The sequence below is a fragment of the Callithrix jacchus genome, chromosome 8 (assembly GCF_049354715.1).
Source record: "Callithrix jacchus isolate 240 chromosome 8, calJac240_pri, whole genome shotgun sequence".
Classification (NCBI taxonomy): domain Eukaryota; kingdom Metazoa; phylum Chordata; class Mammalia; order Primates; family Cebidae; genus Callithrix; species Callithrix jacchus.
In genome coordinates, this window is record NC_133509.1 from 39,460,669 (window position 1) to 39,479,555 (window position 18,887).

Consider the following 18,887-nt stretch of genomic DNA (forward strand, 5'->3'; position numbering starts at 1 on the left):
GAATAGATAATTGGGATACTTTTTTTTTTGAGACAGGGTCTCACTCTGTTGTCCAGGCTGGAGGGCAGTGCCTCTACCAAGGCTTATTGCAGCCTCAATAAGGGAACTATCAATTCCCTGAGCAGCTAGGACTACAGGCATGCACCATTCCACCTGGCTAATTTTTAAAATTTTTTTATAGAGACTAGGTCTTCCTATGTTGCCCAGCCTAGTCTCAAACTCCTGGCCTCAAGCAGCTCTCCTGCTTCAGCCTCCCAAAGTGCAGGGATTATAGGTGTGAGCCATCATTCCTGGTGCTTGAATAGATTCTTTTAATGAATAGACAATGAGTTATTACAGATTCTTTTAATGAATAGACAATGAGTTGTTATATGATAATGCTATAGTTTATTTACCCGTTTTTATATCGATGGACATTTTGTTTATCATGTTTTGCTGTCACAAGTAATATATCAAGGAACAGCGAACACCCTTTGATACATATCTTTATGTATTTGTGCTATTTTTAAGACTTCTAGATATAGAATTGTTGAGTTATGAAGAATGCACATCTTAAATTTTGATAGATAATGCCAAATTACTCTCCCAAAACATTTGCATCATATCACCTTCCCACTTAGAAGTGCAGAGATGCTTTTTCTTCCACCTTGTTGCCAACTCCAAATATTATCTTGTTTCACACTTGTTTGCTAATGAAATGGTATCTCGTTTCTTTATTTTGGAGCTTAGACTTTTTATATTTTTTTATTGAGTGACAGATTCTTCTGAGCATATGATTGGTTCATTTTTAATCGGGTTGCCTTATTGATTTGTAGGAGCTCTGTTTATATTGATATATTAATCCTTTGTATCTCTGTTAACTATTTTTGAGAATCTTCCATTCTTCTTTTTTATCCCTTTCTCTTCCCATACCTTGCTCAAAACTAAAGCTCCAAAATAGAACTCAGAGGAGGGTAGGGTATAATCAAGAGGCCAGAGGGGTATTAAAGTTTGGGAAATGAAGACATTATGGTGTCTGATTTGTATCTCAGATCCTGTAGTCTAGTTAGTATAGTCTGACAGATATCCATATGGAGCAGGAATAACTGCCCATGGATATTTTGAAAGTTGGAGTTTGCTGCAGGGCCTCCTGAACTTTTGGCTCCATGCAGTGTTAGCCCCAGGGAATTCTCATTGCAGTTGAGAAACACCAGCCTTCCAAACTGTGACTCAGAGCTACACCACTCCCATGCTTGCTCAGCTGAGAATAAAGTTACTGTCATTGCTATTAAAGTGTTCTTGGAATCAGAGCATATGAAAGAAATGTGATTTTTGGAGACATCACCACTGATTTTGATAGGAGAGACTTTGCATTTTTTACAATGAAAACTTGTGTTTTAGATGTTGTCAAAGGTGAAAAGGTCAAGCCAGTATTTGAGGAACCACCCAATCCTACAAATGTGGAAATAAGTCTGCAGCAGATGAAAGCCAATGATCCTAGTTTGCAAGAAGTCAACCTCAACAACATTAAGGTATTTCACTATGATTATCGTCAGTCACTTAATTTATCATGAGGTCAGAAAACTTACCAGAGATGACTGATTGCTTGTTTTCACAGCTGTTTGTAGTTCTTTGTTGCCACTGAGTTGGAGTCAGCATATACTATTCAAAAGAAGTGGGTTTTGAAAAACAGTGATTTCTATAATTATAACAATCAGCACACCTGAGTTAAACATAGTACATTAGTTATATCTATTGCTGAGTAACGGATTACTCCAAAACTTAGAGGCTACAAACAGCAGGCATTTATTATTTCACACACAATTTTCGTGTGTCAGGAATGTGGTGGTGGCTAGCTAGATAATATGGCTCAGTGTCTCAGATGAGGTAGTAGTGAAGTTGTCATCAAGGTCTGCAGTTCCAGGCTTGCCTGGGGCAAGAGGATCCAATTCCAAGATGGCAGATTCATGTGGCTGTTGGGAAGATGCCTCCGTTTCTCACCATCTGACTCCCCAGAGCAGGTGATCTAAGTCAGAATCATGAGAAAGCAGGAAGCCACAATACCTGTTATGACCCAGTTTCTGAAATCACATGTTGTCACTTCCACTTTATTCAATTTAACAACAAGTCATGCCACTCTCAAAGGGAAAGAATAGAAGAAAGAGAGAGAGTGAGTGTGTGTGTATGTGTGTGTGTTTAAACGTTACCCGAAGTCTGTTTTGTTTATTCTTACTGGGCCAATTTCTAGCATTTAATAATAGTAACCAACTTTTATTGAGTACTTACTATGTGCCATGTCCTTTGCTAAGTACTTGGAATTTGTTATCTCATTTAATTATTAGTGGGACTTAAAGAGTTGTTGAGGTCATAGAGCTAGCCTATAGTGCAGTCAGGACTCTTCTTCCCTTCTAACTGCACCCCTTATTGTCTCCCTCCCCAGTGGTCATTACTGTGCTAAATGATCTAGAAAAGGGACTACAAAGATGAATAAGATTTATTCAGTCTTTACTCTAAAAAAAAAAACTATACTAGGAGAAAAACACTAAACAGATAATTATAACATGATGTGGTAAGCCCCCAAATGTTATTGAATTGCAGAAAAGATAAATTTTAATGCTACCTAGGAGATCCAGTAAACAAAGGAGATGATATTTCATCTGGGTCTTGAAAGATGAGTCAGAATTAATTAGAGAAAAGGATAAAAGGAATTTCCAGGCTAAGGAGAAAGCATATATGTAAAGGTCTGAAAAAGAGAGAGATGGTATATAAAACAATGGCAAGTATGTCAGTCTGGCTAGAATATAGAGTGAAAAAGAAAAAGAGAGAAGTATAATATGTGCATATTTTCTTGGTTAGGGAAAGTAGAAAGACATGAGGGGTACCATAGTGGTAGGTGTGATTCCCTGTTAGACACTAAGTGGTGTTGTTGGCTCAGGATTGCTTGGTTTCTGAAGGCTGGGTAATGACCCTCGTTTAGAAGGGATATCATGTATTTAGCTATCTACACATATATGGTATTTAAAGGTTGTGGGTTCTTACCTCAGCATGAGTGTGCTGTAGAATGGTTCGTCAACTAGCCATGTCTTCTCTGTCTTAGAACATTCCAATTCCAACCCTGAAGGAATTTGCAAAGGCTCTGGAGAGCAACACACATGTGAAGAAGTTCAGCCTGGCAGCGACTCGCAGCAATGACCCTGTGGCCATTGTGAGTAAAATTCTTAGAAATATAACGTGAATTTATTTAATTCACTGGAGGCTCTATTTAATTTGTTGTGTTAGCTAACAGTTTTTTACATCTGGTAAACTTACATTCTACACAGTTACAGAGCAAAATTATAGTTATGATGCAGTAGTAAAACTTCAGAACCCAACTGTCAGACACTTTAAATTATCTGGAATTTTTTCAGCATTACAATATTCAGAGAAAGAAACAAGATGAGTTTGGCATTTAACTAAAAACATTTAGGGTTTATTCTGTGCTTAAGACACATTTTCTAAAACGTTGGCATCTACAATCATTGGATATTATGACCCTAAAATCCTTCAGGAACTAGCATCAATAGAAATATTAAAGTAGCCAAGCGTGGTGGCTCACATCTGTAATCCCAGCACTTTGGGAGGCCAAGGTAGGCAGAACACCTAAGGTCAGGGGTTCAAGACCAGCCTGGCCAATATGGTGAAACCCTGTCTCTACTAAAAATACACAACTTAGCTGGGCATGGTGGCACAGGCCTGTAGTCCCAGCTACTCCGGAGACTGAGGCAGAAGAATCACTTGAACCCTTGAGGCAGAGGTTGCAGTGAGCCTAGATCGTGCCACTGCACTCCAGCCTGGGTGGCAGTGTGAGATCCTCTCAAAAAAAAAAAAAAAAAAAGAAACATTAAAATATAGCTTAATCTTTGAAATGGATTAATGTGTGTCTCAAATATCTTAGACAACTGAATCATGAAACATTTTGTGTCTGACACCCTGTTAACCAGAATATGAAAAAGTAGCCAGCCAGGTGTGGTCTCAGCTACTCAGGAGGCTGAAGTGGGACAATTGATTGAGCTCAGGATTTTGAGCTGCAGTGAGCTATGATTGCACCTCTGCACTCCAGTCTGGGCAACAGAACAAGACCTTAGATAGATAGATAGATAGATAGATAGATAGATAGATAGATCGATAGATAAATAGTGAACTAAAAGTTCTATTCTTTCTATGCATTTTTTTAGATAATTTAGCCAAATAAGGAAGCCCCTTAACCCAAGTAAATACTTACACTATTACTGTCATGATTTTTATTCTTCCTATCAATAGCTAATTAGTAACTCTTCCTATAAATAGCTAACGTATTGAGAAATTATTAAATGCCAACAGTGATCTTTGTGCTTTCCACACATCATCTCATCTATTTGTCACTGTAAAACTGTACAGTATATACTAATATTAGTTCCAACTTTAACAAACAAGAAACAGGCTCAGAGAGGTTTAGTAAGCTACCCAAGGTAATACAACCAGTAAATGGCAGAGCCAGGATTCGCTACCAAGTCTTTCTGGTTCCACAACCAGAATGCTTAACCGCCAAGGTATGCTAGATTTACACACAATACCTAGCTGTTATTCATTTGCTAAAATATGTCACTTATCAAAAGCCTGGGAATCAGCCTGTGGTTCTGTGCCATTTAATGGGAAACCCTTGAATCAAGTTAGAAAAATGAAAGTTGTCTTGACTTGCTGGTTTGATTTAAAGTGTCATGTCTTTTGGAAGATCTAAAATAGCATTTAAAGCAGATGACATGAATGTAATGATTACTTATCATGGTCCTGGCACAGAATAGATGCTTGAAAAGTACTTGTTAAATAAATGAATGATCACAACCTCCAACCTCTAGCAATACAGAATTTCTGTGGTGATCACAGCAAACTTGAAATAAGCACTCATGTAAAAGAGGAACTAGGCTACAAAATCAATATTTTTACCAGCAGTTATTATATATCTAAATTTGTAGATTAAAAGCAGTTTTGAATTTGAAACCTATCATTAAAATAGAAAAATAGCAGAATTAGATAATTGGTAAGGTGAAATGAGCAGTTTAAGGATTCTTATTTCAGTACGGTTTTGTACTGTTTCTGCATTTTAGTAGATTTTTTTCAGTAAAACAAAAATATTCACAGTATGCTTTGTGTGTAAATGAATAAAGGGATAAACAAAGAAATTATTTGTCACTTCCATTTAATATATTATTTTCAGTAAAATTGCAGGGTTGGGGTTAGTTCACAATCACTGTCAGCACTACTGGTAAATAATCTAAGTCTTAATCTAGACCAAATAGATAACTTACTAAGTGGATTAAATAAATTCCAAGTACAATAATCACTGATGCTGTTTTTAATGCAACAACTATGTGTTGAATGCCTATCATGTGAAAAACACTGTGCTAGGAGCTGGATTTTTTTAGTAACATTTTTCAGGCAAATTTGACCTTTTGCAACTTGCTTTTTAAAGAATAGTTTATTTGGTAACAAATGTTGCCAAAGGTGTGAAAAAAAGGCAACACTTGTATACTTTGGTGGGAATGTAGAGTAGTATAGCCATTATGGGAAACGGTATGGAGATTTCTCAAAAAAACTCAAATTAGAGCTACATATGATCCAGCAATCCTGTTACTGGATATATATCCAAAAGAAAGGAAATCGGTATATTGAAGAGATACCTGCCCTCCCATGTTTACTGCAGCACTGTTGACAACAGTCAAGATATGGAATCAACCTAAGTGTTCATCAACAGATGTGGTATATATACACACTGAATTATTATTTCAGCCATAAAAAAGAATGAAATCCTGTCATTTTCAGCACTATGGGTGAGACTGGAAGTCGTTGTGTTAAGTGAAAGAAGCCAAGCACACACAAAAAAATAAATATAGCATGTTCTCACTTACATGTGGAAGCTAAAGAAAAAAAAAAACAAACAAACGTGGATTTCATGGAGGTAAAGAATAGAATAGTGGTTAACATAGCCTGGGAAGGGAAGGGAGTGGGAACAGAAAGGAGTTGGTTAAGAGACACAAAAATAGGCCAGGCATGGTGGCTCACGCCTGTAATCCCAGGACTTTGGGAGGCCAAGGTGGGCAGATCATGAGGTCAGGAGTTCAAGACCAGCCTGATCAACATGGTGAAAACCCCTGTCTCTACTAAAAATACAAAAATTAGCCAAAGGTGGTGGTGCCCACCTGTAATCCTAGCTACTTAGGAGGCTGAGGCAAGAGTATTGCTTGAACCTGGGAGGTGGAGTATGCAGTGAGCTGAGACCACACCACTGCACTGCAGCCTGGGTGACAGAGCGAGACTCTGTCTCAAAAAAATTATATAAAAAAAAATATACATACAGTTAGAAGGAATAAATTCTAGTATTCAGTAATTTATTATACATTTCAAAATAGCTAAAAAAGAAGAATTGTAATGTTCCTAACACAAAGATAAACCTTTGAGGTGATAGCTATCCCAATTACTCCAATTTCATCACTGCACACACATTGTTTAAAGGTATCAAAATATTACATATGCCCCCAAAATATGTATAACTATTATTTATCAATAAAAATTTTTTAATTTATTTGGTATAGTCATAGTACAGTCTATAAAAAATAGAGGGACCACAGGAAGATATATATATTATCTCATATATTATATATATTATATATATATATAATCTCATATATATATATAATATAATATATATATCTCATATATATTATATATATAATATATGTATCTCATATATATTATATATATAATATAATATGTATATCTTATATATATAAGATATATATATTCATTTATATGGATAGAGTTTTCACAATATGATTTTGCTACTGTTTTCTGAAGAGCATCATTCCTGATAGAAATTTTTCACTTGTCCTTCACTCCAACTCTAAGATGTGTCACATCACCTTCTTCCCCTTCTTAACCTAATACCCCTCCTCAAGGGTAAGCGGGGAAGAGAGGCAGAACCAAGGAAAAAAAGTGATGATTTTAGAAAAGGTTTTCTTGGTTGTCACTGTGCCTGCGTGACTGTTTTATTGGGCACCCTGTCAGAAAGTCTTCGTTTTTAGCATTCAAATGAGGTGAAAAGGTGTTTCTGGTAAATGCCATTTGTAGACCTCAAACCTTATTCTGTTTCCATATTCTGAATTATTATTCTGATATATTGCTAGAATCAGTGTTATTATTCTAATATTTTGCTAGAAGCCCTGTGTGATTGGCATCTGTTTAGACATGCCCCAGTTTAAGGCTGTTTTGCATTCAATCAGAAAACATATTTTGGGGTCGTGGTGAATGCAAGCCATTTTACAGAAAAGGCAACTGAGACTCAAAGAGGTTGAATGCTGAGCTAGACAGCACATGATTACACAGCATGTGGCCAAGCCGGGATGTAAATGTTAAGTCAGTTGTGATTAAGTTTAGTTTACTGTGCCCCAAGCACTTTCATATAACCACAGCTATAGCAATTGAGCATTCAAATGGAATTTGCCCCCACTGAATGGCAATGAGGAGAAGACCCAAATGTATTTAAAATGCTACTATTATTCACAATGATGCCACATAAAAATCAAGAGTTTAGGACAGCACTGTCTATTAGAAATAAAATGTGAGCCACAAATGTAAGCCCCATGTATAAATTAAAGTTTTAGCCAGGCACAGTGGCTCACGGCTGTAATCCCATCCCTTTGGGAGGCTGAGGCGAGTGGATCACAAGGTCAGGAGTTCGAGACCAGCTTGACCAACATGGTGAAACCCTGTCTCTAAAAAACAAATACAAAAATTAGCTGGGCGCAGTGGTGCATGCCTATAGTCAGCTACTCAGGAGGCTGAGGCAGGAGAATCGCTTGAACCTGGGAAGCAGAGGTTGCAGTGAGCCAAGATTGCACCACTGCACTCCAGCCTGGGTGACAGAGTGAGACTACCTCTCATAAATAAATAAATTTAAATTTTTGTAGTAGCCACATTTTTTAAAAATTAAATGACAATTAATTTTAGTAGTATATAGATGCTCCTTGACTTACAATGGAGTATGTCCAGATAAAGCTATCATAAATTGAAAATACTTTTCTGAACATAGCCTCATCATAAATCAAGGAGCATACTGAATGAGTATCACTTTCACATCATGGTAAATTCCAAAAATCGAAAGTGGCACCATCATAAGTCAGGGATTCTCTGTATTGTATTTAAACCAATATATCCAAAATGTTTCAAAATGCAATTTGAAAATATAATGAAGTATTTTCCATTCTTTTTTTCATACTGTATCTTTGAGATCCAGTGTGTTTTATGTTTGCAGCACGTTTTGAATCAGATTAGCCAATTATCAATGGCTCGATAGCCACATTTCTCATGGCTACCATTTGGGCAGTGCAGAAAATCACATTTCCATACAATCCTATAAAGTACAGAGAGCAAACCCTTCTCTTAAAAGATGTATTTCTACTGCATTTCAATGACATTTAAAACATCTAGTCTTTGTTTTACCAGTGTTATTATTCCCAGCACATGTAATATGCTCAAATATTTGCTGAACTGAAGTGAACCTGGGCCTGCAGCCCAGGGTTGTGTTTGGCTGGCTCGCCCCTGTTTTGTTTAGTGTAACAAAGTGTTTTCTCAAGTTTAAAAGAAATTGGCAAGATCCTGGCAACTCGTCAAGAGGTCCTGCAACTTTCTGTGAAGACGTAATTGCTCTGACATTTTGTTATTCTAATAATGAGAGTAAATCCCAAAGCTTGGAGCATCCAAAAGGAAAGTCCTGATGCATCCCTCTCTGGTGATCAGATTAAAATGTGTAGATTTAATTTTAATTAAGGACCTAGCACTGAATAAATGCACTTTAATTTACCTGGTGTGCCATAGTGTAAGTTCAAATTCTTGAGCTTTTTTTGCAATTTAAGCAACTGCCCGACCAAGACACAGGATTATTCTTCTAGTCCAGTGGTTCTCAACCTGGGGCAGTTTTGCCCTCTGGGGGACATTTGACAGCATCTGGAAATATTTCTGGTTGTCATAATGGGGAGGAGAGCTATTGACATTTAGTGAGTCTCAGAGGCCAGAGATACTGCTAAATATTCTTCAATACACAGGACAGCCTCCCACAACAAAGAATTCTTTGGCCCCAAGTGCCAGTCATGCCAAGGTTGAATAACCCTCTTCTAGTCCAATGTTGGGACTTCTCGTCTTCCTTCTTCCTGTCTTTTCCACTGTGAAAACAATTAAAATAGTTCAGAACTGTTTTGTTCTACTCCCCAGAAGCAATCACTATTAGCAGTTTATTTTTCATTCTTCTAGTTGTCATCTTTATGACTTTAATTAAAGTGGTTACTGGCTCCTGCCTGTAATCCCAGGACTTTGGGAGGCGAGGCAGTAGGATCACTTAAAGCCAGGAGTTTGAGACCAGCCTGGGCAACATAGAGAGACCTTGTCTCTATAGCAAAATAAATAAATAAATAAATAAATAAATAATTATAAAAGGTTGTTGTCAATTCTGACTGCACATTATTCACCTGGAGAGCTCTTCAGAAATGCAGATGGCCATTCCACAGCCTCAGAGATTCTGATTTAATTCATCTGGGGTAAATTTTTTATAGCTCCCAGGCCATTCTAATGTGCAGTCAATGTGGAAAAGCACTAATATACAGAAATTTATATTTTTCATTTATCATCTTAGAAAATTTTTTATTCTCTATTATAAAAGATGAGGGCAGTTGTGTACTTACTTTATTTTCCATTCTTCCTTTCTCTTCTACTTACAAATTATAGATATTGCATTATTTTCAAACATTTGAGCTTTATACATTTCACATAATTATATTCTATGTTTGTATGTAGATTGATTCCAAAAATTAACCTATTAGCAGCACTTACAATTATATGACTATATAAATATAAATCTCCATTGTCATGGGCCTTACAGTCTAGTGACTAATGCTGGCCTGATTCTTGATTTGCAGGTAACATTTTTTCTTGCTAGAAATTTTTAGTACTCTCTTTCCCTTTGAAATTCTAAAATTTCACTTGTCTGTTTATACACTTATGAGTCTTTTTTTTATTCATTCTGCTGAGCGCCTAGTGATTTCTTTCAGATAAAGATCCACAACTTGACCAGCAACGTGGCTCATGTGGCTTCACTGATAGCTGTGCTTCCAGCACCCTGGGAGGCTGAGGCTGGAGGGTCACGAGGTCAAGAAATAGAGATCATCCTGGCCAACAGGGTGTAACCCTGTCTATACTAAAAATACAAAAAATTAGCTGGGTCTGGTGGCACATGCCTGTAGTCTCAGCTACTCGGGAGTCTGAGACAGGAGAATCAATTGAACCTGGGAGATGGAGGTTGTAGTGAGCTGAGATTGTGCCACTGCAGCATCTGGAGGTTGTAGTAAGCCGAGATTGTGCCATTGCAGACTGGTGACAGAGTGAGACTCTGTCTCCAAAAAAAAAAAAAAAAAAAAAAATATCCATGACTTTCTTCATCTCTGGGAAATTTTCCCCCATTAGTTATTTGATAATTTCTCTTCTGTTTTATTTATTAATTTTTTTTGTCCTTCTAAACTCTTCTTAGATGAATGTTGAATCTCTGCATCTTTCATCCACATCTCTTAAGGGTTTCTCATAGTTTCTATCTTAGTCTTTTTGCTCTATGTCCTTGGAAATATCCTGTTATCTTCCAGATCACCAGCTTGGCCTTCAGCAATGCTTATTTTGTAATTCTTGATGTCTGTTATTTTATTTTATTTCAATATAGTTTTTTAAATTTTCAAAATGTTTTCTTTTCTGTTTCTACCGCCGCCCCCCCCCCCCCACCGCCTTATTTCCTTTTCTTTTTCTTGTGGGGCAGGGAGGAAAATAATACATAATTAGAATGTTTACATTTGTGTCTGTTTCTTCTACAACATATTGTCCTGCTTGGTCAACTTGGCTTTATTCTTTCATGATGTTGGTTTTCCTAACATGTCTGGCAATGATTGGTTGCCTCTTTATCTTTTTGAATGGAGAGCGAGGTTGGTTTGCATAAACCAGGATCATTTCTCCTGCAGTTGTATCTATCTGTTTTATGAACAGATCTTTCCCTTAAAAAGGAGACCCCCTTATTTTTTTCCATTTGTTACCATCTGATAAGCTATATATTTTATCTATTTAATTTATTGAATCTGCCCTCTTGCCCAAATAAAAGCCTCTCTAAGGACAAGGATTTTTGTTTTTTTCTACTGCTAGAGCACAGTAGAAGCCTGACATATAGTCTTTTTTGAATGTATGAGTGAGAGCTTTTTTCAGCAGCAGGTGTGCTGACCTGCCACCTTCTCTGCAGTGTGTATATAAGGAGCTCACAGGCAGCCTGGGAGTCCCCTGCAGTTGCTATAGTTAGGAGGACTTCATTCTGGGAGGGGCATGTTTCAATATATAGTAGTCCCCTTATCTACAGAGGATGTGTTCCAAGATCCCCAGTGGATACCTGAAACCACAGATAGAACCAAACCCGATATGTGCTATGTCTTTCCCTATACATACACACCTATAAACTAGGCACAGTAAGAGATTACCAACAATAACTAATAATAGAACAGTTATAACAATATGTTGTTACAGAAGTTTTATGAATATGGTCTCTCTCAAATACCTTAGTATACTATCCTCCTCCCTCTTGTGATGATGTGAGATGGTATAATGCCTGGGTGGTGAGATGAAATGAGGTGAATGACATAGGGGACTGCATCAGGCTACTGTTGCCCTTCTGACTATTTGTCAGGAGGATCATCTGCCTCCGGTGATCCTGGCTCATCCAGCCATGACAATGTCAATGGTTGGATGTCAGAAGTAGACAATGTCATTGACTGATAGGCAGGAATCATGGACAGCATGGAGATGCTAGACAAAGAGATGATTCACCTTCTGGGTGACATAGAGCGGGAGGGCACAAGATTTCATCAAGTCACTCAGAATAGCATGTAATTGAAAAGTTTATTTCTGGAGTTGTCCATTTAATATTTTCCCACCGTGGTTGACAGCAGTTAACTGAAACTGCAGATTTTAGGGAATACTGTACTTCATTCCTGGCAGAGCTGCCTTTCCCGTTTTCTCCCACACTATACTGGCGTGAAGGTCTGGAGGTGCCTCCATTTCTGCTCTGCTTCTCTCACAGGTCGCAGCAGCTTCACCAGAGGCTCTTCCTGGGAGACTTCATTGATAGCTGTGCTGGCAGCTGCTCTTTTTCCTGGAAGGAGCTAGGAGGGATAGTATATGCTCCATCTGCCCTACCTGTTCCATCTGTTCCTAAGGCAGTTCTTTAAGGAATTGCCTCAAATGGGACCTGTCTCTAGCACCTCAGGCAACAACTTGCTTTGTGCTAATTTACCTGTCAATCTTTCCATTTTCTGCATTTCAGCAGTTTCTCAAGAAAATGACCTTTTGTTTTGTTTTCTTGCACTGTGAGAATTCCAGTCTCTCAAAAATTATATTATTTGTTCATGGCAGTGGGAGACTTAGGGAGTAAAGAGAGCAGGAAGGGGGGCATGTGCAGTCTGCTCTTTCAAACTGGAGTCTCTCATGGATTTGCCACACTCAGTGGTGATTTTGTTCTAAAAGTTGTCTTTTAAAAATTCTGATCTATGGATGATTCAATAGTGCCCAAGTACTAGTCAATGAAAAAGTCTTTTTTTTAATCAATTCATACTAAAAGGAAAAAAACTGGGTAATTCTGGGATTATGTCCTTATCTACTTTTTTTCTATTGTTAAAATGTGTTTTCTTAAAAAATTGACACTGATAACAGTAGTGGTTTTTTTTAATGTCCCTACTTAATAAAAGAAAATCCATAATCTTATGTCAGTTTCTTTTTTTAAAAAAAAAAGTTTTTGCAAATATGTGAAATTTATGTCTAGCCTGTCGGACTAAAATATTTTAATTGTGATTTTAAATTGTATCTTTGTTACTTGGAGGTGAAAGTATGATTTAGTGAAGGTTTTTTTTTAAGTGCTAGAAAATATCTGTATTTAATTTGGGTGAAAGGGGTTTAGCAAATTAATCTTTAGAAATTTTAATGTAATTCTATAAGTTTTTTTCTTTTTGCATCATAAGGCTTTTGCAGACATGCTGAAAGTAAACAAGACCTTGACAAGCCTAAACTTAGAATCCAATTTTATCACTGGAACTGGGATCCTGGCCCTGGTAGAGGCACTGAAAGAAAATGACACCTTGACAGAGATCAAGATTGACAACCAGGTAAGGAAGACCAGAGGACAGGCAAAGCTAACTCTCAGAGAGGGGAGAATGCCATGAGGAATGAGTTAAAAGACACAGTTCTGGCCGGGCGCGATGGCTCGCACCTATAATCCAAGCACTTTGGGAGACTGAGGCAGGTGGATCATGAGGTCAGGAGTTCAAGACCAGCCTAGCCAATATGGTGAAACCCATGTCTACTAAAAAAAATACAAAAATTAGCTGGGTGTGGTAGTAGGTGCCTGTAATCCCGGTTACTTTGGAGGCTGAGGCAAAGAATTGCTTGAACCCAGGAGGAGGAGGCTGCAGTGAGCCGAGATAGCGCAACTGCACTCCAGCCCAGGTGACAATGTGAGACTCCGTCTCAAAAAAAAAAAATACACAGTTTTGTGTGTGACTCGATTTGATGTATTGGATTTCCTCTAGTTTTATAATTGTTTCTGGCCCATGGAGGATATGCAGAAGAGCATGTTACTAATCAAACAATGCACAGCGGGGCAGCCTAGGACATAAAGAGCCATCTACTTCACAGCCCTAGGCTAGTCAGGCTCCAGAGGAGAAAGAGAGGATGTGGTAGCAGAGATGTTGACCGCTGCTTTGATCAGTCATCATCGTTGCCTTTTGACATGTATCTCAGACCTGTCCTATCCTAGCCTTACTTTTGCCTCTCACTGGGACAGTGGCTAACAGAGAAAGCAGAGTGGCCATGGCCAAAGATTCAGATTTCTTTTCCTTGGCTGAAGACTTCTAGACCCAAAAGAGCAGACCCAGCATCCTGTAGTTTGATACTAGCTGCAGAGAGCCTACCTAAAGGACTCAGCCTTCTAGAAGATGGTCTGACTTAGAGTAGCAGGCCACACCCATGAGATTGTGGTCTGATCACAATCTCGTTAATCATGACCACAGCTTTTCTCAGATTCCCTTCTGCAGCCAAAGCAAGGTGCTTTTCCCTAGAGCCACGTCTTCCTGCCTGGTGACCTCTTTTTCCCAGCATCAGCCTGCATTGCCTTCTGAGTTGCTCTTCTGGCTTCAGCTGGCTCCAGCCCACAGATAGCAACTCTCAGTGATCGGCCATGATGCTGAGCCCTGCTCCTCTGGCCACAGGAAAGGGTCTGTAATGGTGTTCCAGACACTGTATCTTAAAAAAAAAAAAAAAAAGGGCCTTAGAGCCGGGCGCGGTGGCTCACGCCTGTAATCCTAGCACTTTGGGAGGCCAAGGTGGGTGGATCACCTGAGGTCAGGAGTTCAAGACCACCCTGGCCATCATGGAGAAACCCCATCTTTAAAAAAAAAAAAAGAAAAAGAAAGGGCCTTGGAAAGGAGAGAGCAAGGAGACTTCTGGTATGAGCATTCATTCCACTGTTGGGTGGTGGGAGAGACAGTTGGGAAGTGACTGCTCAGAGCATCCTTTGCATGTCTGGGGCCATCTCTGGGAAATTTCCTGGTCTAGACCCTCCAAGATGTGATAAAGCTACAGAGGGCCACCAGGACTGTTGCCTAAGCCTGGAAACCCCCAACAGTTCCCATGGAGGCTCTACCTCTCTTTGCTAACCAGGACAAGCAGGCTGTTTCAGGGCAAGCCCTCTGGCCCTGGACTTCTGATGCTCATTGCCAGGAGAGCAGGGAAACCCCACCAGGAGACAGGAGGATTTTCATTCTCATCCTACCAGAAGGGATGCATCACCAAAACAGTTTCCCCAGACACAGAGATATGGAGGCAGCACCCCAGGGGATGTGCCACACAGGGCCCTGCATACCTGTGAAGTTCAGTGCTATGTATCCTGGTATATGTCCAGCTGCTAGTAAATTAGACAATGGCATCAGGATATGGGGGAGTAAGGATACAAGCCAGAGAGAAATGTGAAGGGCATGAAATGAAGTGATCACTCAGGGATATTTGTTGAATAGACTCATATCAGGAGGAAGCTAAGTGGGCGCTTAGTGAATATTTCCAGGGGAATTAATACAGAAGTGGATACCCTGTTCCAAAGTATATTTAATTTTTTATATGGATTTAGGCCATTGTCTGAAATCGTATCACATACTGTGTCCCTAGTTCCTTACAAAGGTACCACCTGGCTAAGGTTGCCACATAAAATATAGTTAAATTTGGCATTCAGATAAATGATGTATAAATTTTAGCATGTGTCATCAAATATTTGGAATACCTTATACGATACTAAAAAAATTATTTGTTGTTTGTCAGAAAGTCATACTTAACTGGCTGTCCTGTATTTCTATTTGCTAAACCTGGTAGCTCTCTGCCTAGTATTGAGTTAGAATGAGCTAGAATTATGAAAACTTAGAATAGAGCAGCTTTTGACAATGCATGTAAAGAAGACCCTAAAGTACAACCTGTAATCCCAGCACTTTGGGAGGCCAAGGCAGGCAGATCTCCTGAGGTCAGGAGTTCGAGACCAGCCTGGCCAACATGGTGAAACCCCATCTCTGCCAAAAAATCCAAAATTTACCCAGATGTGATGGCACATGCTTATAATCCCAGTTACTAGGGAGGCTGAGGCATGAGAATCACTTGAACCCAGGAGGCAGAGGTTGCTGTCAGCCAAGATCCCGCCACCGCACTGCAGCCTGGGTGACAGAGCGAGACCAAAAAAAAAAAACCTGAAGTACAAAGAGCAAAGAACTTGCTCCCTAAAATCCCCTCTAAATCAACCTCCTCACCCCTCCTCAACCATCTAGGAATGGATTTGTGTAGTTTTTTTTCCAACTTTTGTCTTTCATTTTGCTTCTGAAATGGTTTCTTTTTATTTACTTGTTTTTGTTTGTTTTGAATCAAGATCTCATTCTGTGGCACAGACTAGAGTACAATGACACAATTAGGCCTCACTGCAGTCTCTACCTACCTGCCTCAAGTCATTCTTCCACTTCAGCCTTCTGAGTAGCTGGGACTACAGGCACAAACTACCATGCCCAGCTAAATTTCAATTTTTTTGTAGAGACAGGGTCTCACTATATTTCCAAGTTGGTCTCAAACTCCTTGTCTCAAGCCATCCTCCTGCCTCCGCCTCTCAGAGTGCTGGGATTACAGGCATGAGCCCCACCATACCCAGCCTGGCTTCTCTTTATTTGTATATGACAAGGAAGATTAAGATTTCTAGAGAGGCTGGGTGTGGTAGCTCACACCTATAATCCCAGTGCATTTTGAGGATGAGACAGGAGGATCACTCGTCTCAATTATGGATGTGTCAATTATGGATGTGTCACTGCATTCTAGCTTGGACAACAGAGCTAGATCCTGTCTATTCACGCACACATACTCTCTCTTGCTCTGCCTCTCTCTCTTAAAAAAGGATTTTCTAGAGTAATTAGAAAAAAATTATTTATTTGCTTTATTTGAGAAATGAGAGAAATTCAGGGTCAAAACTTGTCTTACATCCAAATTGTGTTCATTAACTCATAGACTGTTAGAAGTAACCTCAGTTTCCTTATCTATCTAATGAAGAATTTGAAATAAAATATTGTAAGACAGTTTCCTCCAGAAACTGTCAGAACCAGAAGCCAAGACCAATTTAACAGCACAGCAATAGGCAGCTGCACCAAAACGAAGGCCTGCTGAGAATTCACCACTGGGGGCAGGCTGCTGTGGCTAGGCTCCAGGTCAATATGCAGTGATTTAATCAGGTGCCCCATAGGAAGAACAGTCAATGATGCATATTAAAAAACAGATGGGGAACTGCTAAATAAATTTAAGTAGATAAAAGAGAACAGAAGGGGATTTAAAGATATGCTCAAACTTTTGTTTCTGATTTTCCCCCTTTGTGTTTGGTGACTTAAAATATAAAAAGAGCCTGGGCCTCTGGTCCAGCTACTTAAGAGGCTGAGGCAGGAGAATCCCTTGAGCCCAGGCGTTCAAGTCCAGCCTGGGCAACATAGCAAGACCTCATCTTTAAAATATATATGTAATATAATTCAATAAGTTATATAACTTAATATACTAAATACTTAGATACATTAAATATATATAAAGAAAATATATCCAAATTGTAAGAAGTTTTGATGACCATCTATTGTCCTGGGTTTTTGTAACACAGAAGACCTCAAATCCAAAAAATGATGCAGGCTAAGGAAGAAACATAGTCTATATTACATCACTTCTTCCCCTCTTTTTATATGCCCCCGGTATAATTTTCTTCAGCTTCTAAGTCCTTTATGTAGCTATTAGCATCTCCTTCCTCCCCCTGAAAAAAACCTAAAAGCTGTTATTCTATAATTAATACTTCCTATTTCTGATACTAGATTATATTAATGGTTTAAGTTAGCGTAAAAGCAGAGATAGTGTTTCTGTTTTTACTACTTTGCCAGAATGTCATCCAAGATTCATTACAAAATAGAAAAAACCCTAAATAAATTACAGTTGATGTCTATATAAATAGAACATTCAAATCAAGGAGAAATAAGTGTGGATTTGCCTTTTATTGCAAAACAAAGCAGCTATAAGGATGCTGAGCATAATTTAAACACTGGGAAAATAGCCAGCTACTTGGAGAAGAGGGACTCAAGTACTTGGGAATATAGGTGATTTGGGGTAACTTTTGACCATTGCATTAACACTGCAAGTTACCCAAGTCCAGGTCCCAAATGCTCCAGGGACACAAGCCATAGTGGTGGCAGCCATAACCTTAGCTCAGGGCTTATTCCTTGATATAGTCCCACTGTTCTAAACTATGTCATTTGCTAAAGGTTGCTCCTGAAACTCTGAGGTCAGCATCTCTTACTTTTTTGCTGCCATTCCTTCTCATGAACCCATAATGCTTAGAGCATTAATCTCTACATGGTGGATGCCCATAATTATTATTGTCTAACTGGAAATATCACATTGTGTTAAGTTCCCACGGAGAGACTCATTTGAGGGGTTGCTGGATGACAAGAAACAGAGAAGAAAAGAGATAAGCCTTAAAACTTGCTTGGGACACAAGAGTTTCTCCATAAACTTTTCTTCTCTACCCATTCCATAGTTAAATTTTCCAAATTTGAAAGGTGTATGTTTTTAACTTGTTACAAAGTAATCAGGATTGTATGGTACTGGCACAGAAATAGACTAGTAGAGCAATAAAGCAGATTCAAATCAGAAAAGAATGAAATAAAAGATGGTAGAATAATTTACTAGCATTTTGAAAGAAAATTAAATTGGATCTCTATCTTTTTTTTTTTTTGAGGTGGAATTTTGCTCTTGTCACACAGGCTGGAGTGCAATGGCGTGATCTCGGTTTACTCCGCCTCCCAGGTTCAAGCAATTCTCCTGCCTCAGCCTCCTGAGCAGCTGAGATTACAGGCACACACCACCATCCCTGGCTTTTTTTTTTTTTTTTTTTGACACAGAGTTTCACTCTGGTTGCCCAGGCTGAGTGCCGTGGTGCAATCTCAGCTCACTGCAACCTCCACCTCCTGGATTCAAGTGATTCTTCTTCCTTAGCCTCCTGAGTAGCTGGGACGACAGGCACCTGCCAGCACACCTGGCTAATTTTTGTGTTTTTAGTAGAGACAGGGTTTTGCCATGTTGGCCTGGCTGGTTTTGAACGTGACCTCGTAATCCACCTGCCTTGGCCTCCCAAAGTGCTGGGATTACTTTGGGACAAATCCCAAAGTATGAGCTACCGTGCCTGGCCTTATATTTTAAAATGTAATGACTGTGTTATGGAAACA

At 39.0% G+C, this 18,887-nt stretch overlaps 1 protein-coding gene across 6 annotated transcripts in view; it reads left to right on the top strand.

The window, feature by feature from the left end:
- The window catches only part of TMOD2 (tropomodulin 2), a 58,812-nt gene that overhangs the window by 28,001 nt on the left and 11,924 nt on the right, over nucleotides 1-18,887 (top strand). For all 6 annotated transcript variants that reach the window (XM_035259658.3, XM_017976862.4, XM_035259657.3 and 3 more), the window contains exons 6-8: nucleotides 1,381-1,511; nucleotides 3,077-3,184; nucleotides 13,083-13,226. In XM_035259658.3, the coding sequence (XP_035115549.1) occupies nucleotides 1,381-1,511; nucleotides 3,077-3,184; nucleotides 13,083-13,226 (383 nt within the window). The remainder of the gene's footprint in view (nucleotides 1-1,380; nucleotides 1,512-3,076; nucleotides 3,185-13,082; nucleotides 13,227-18,887) is intronic.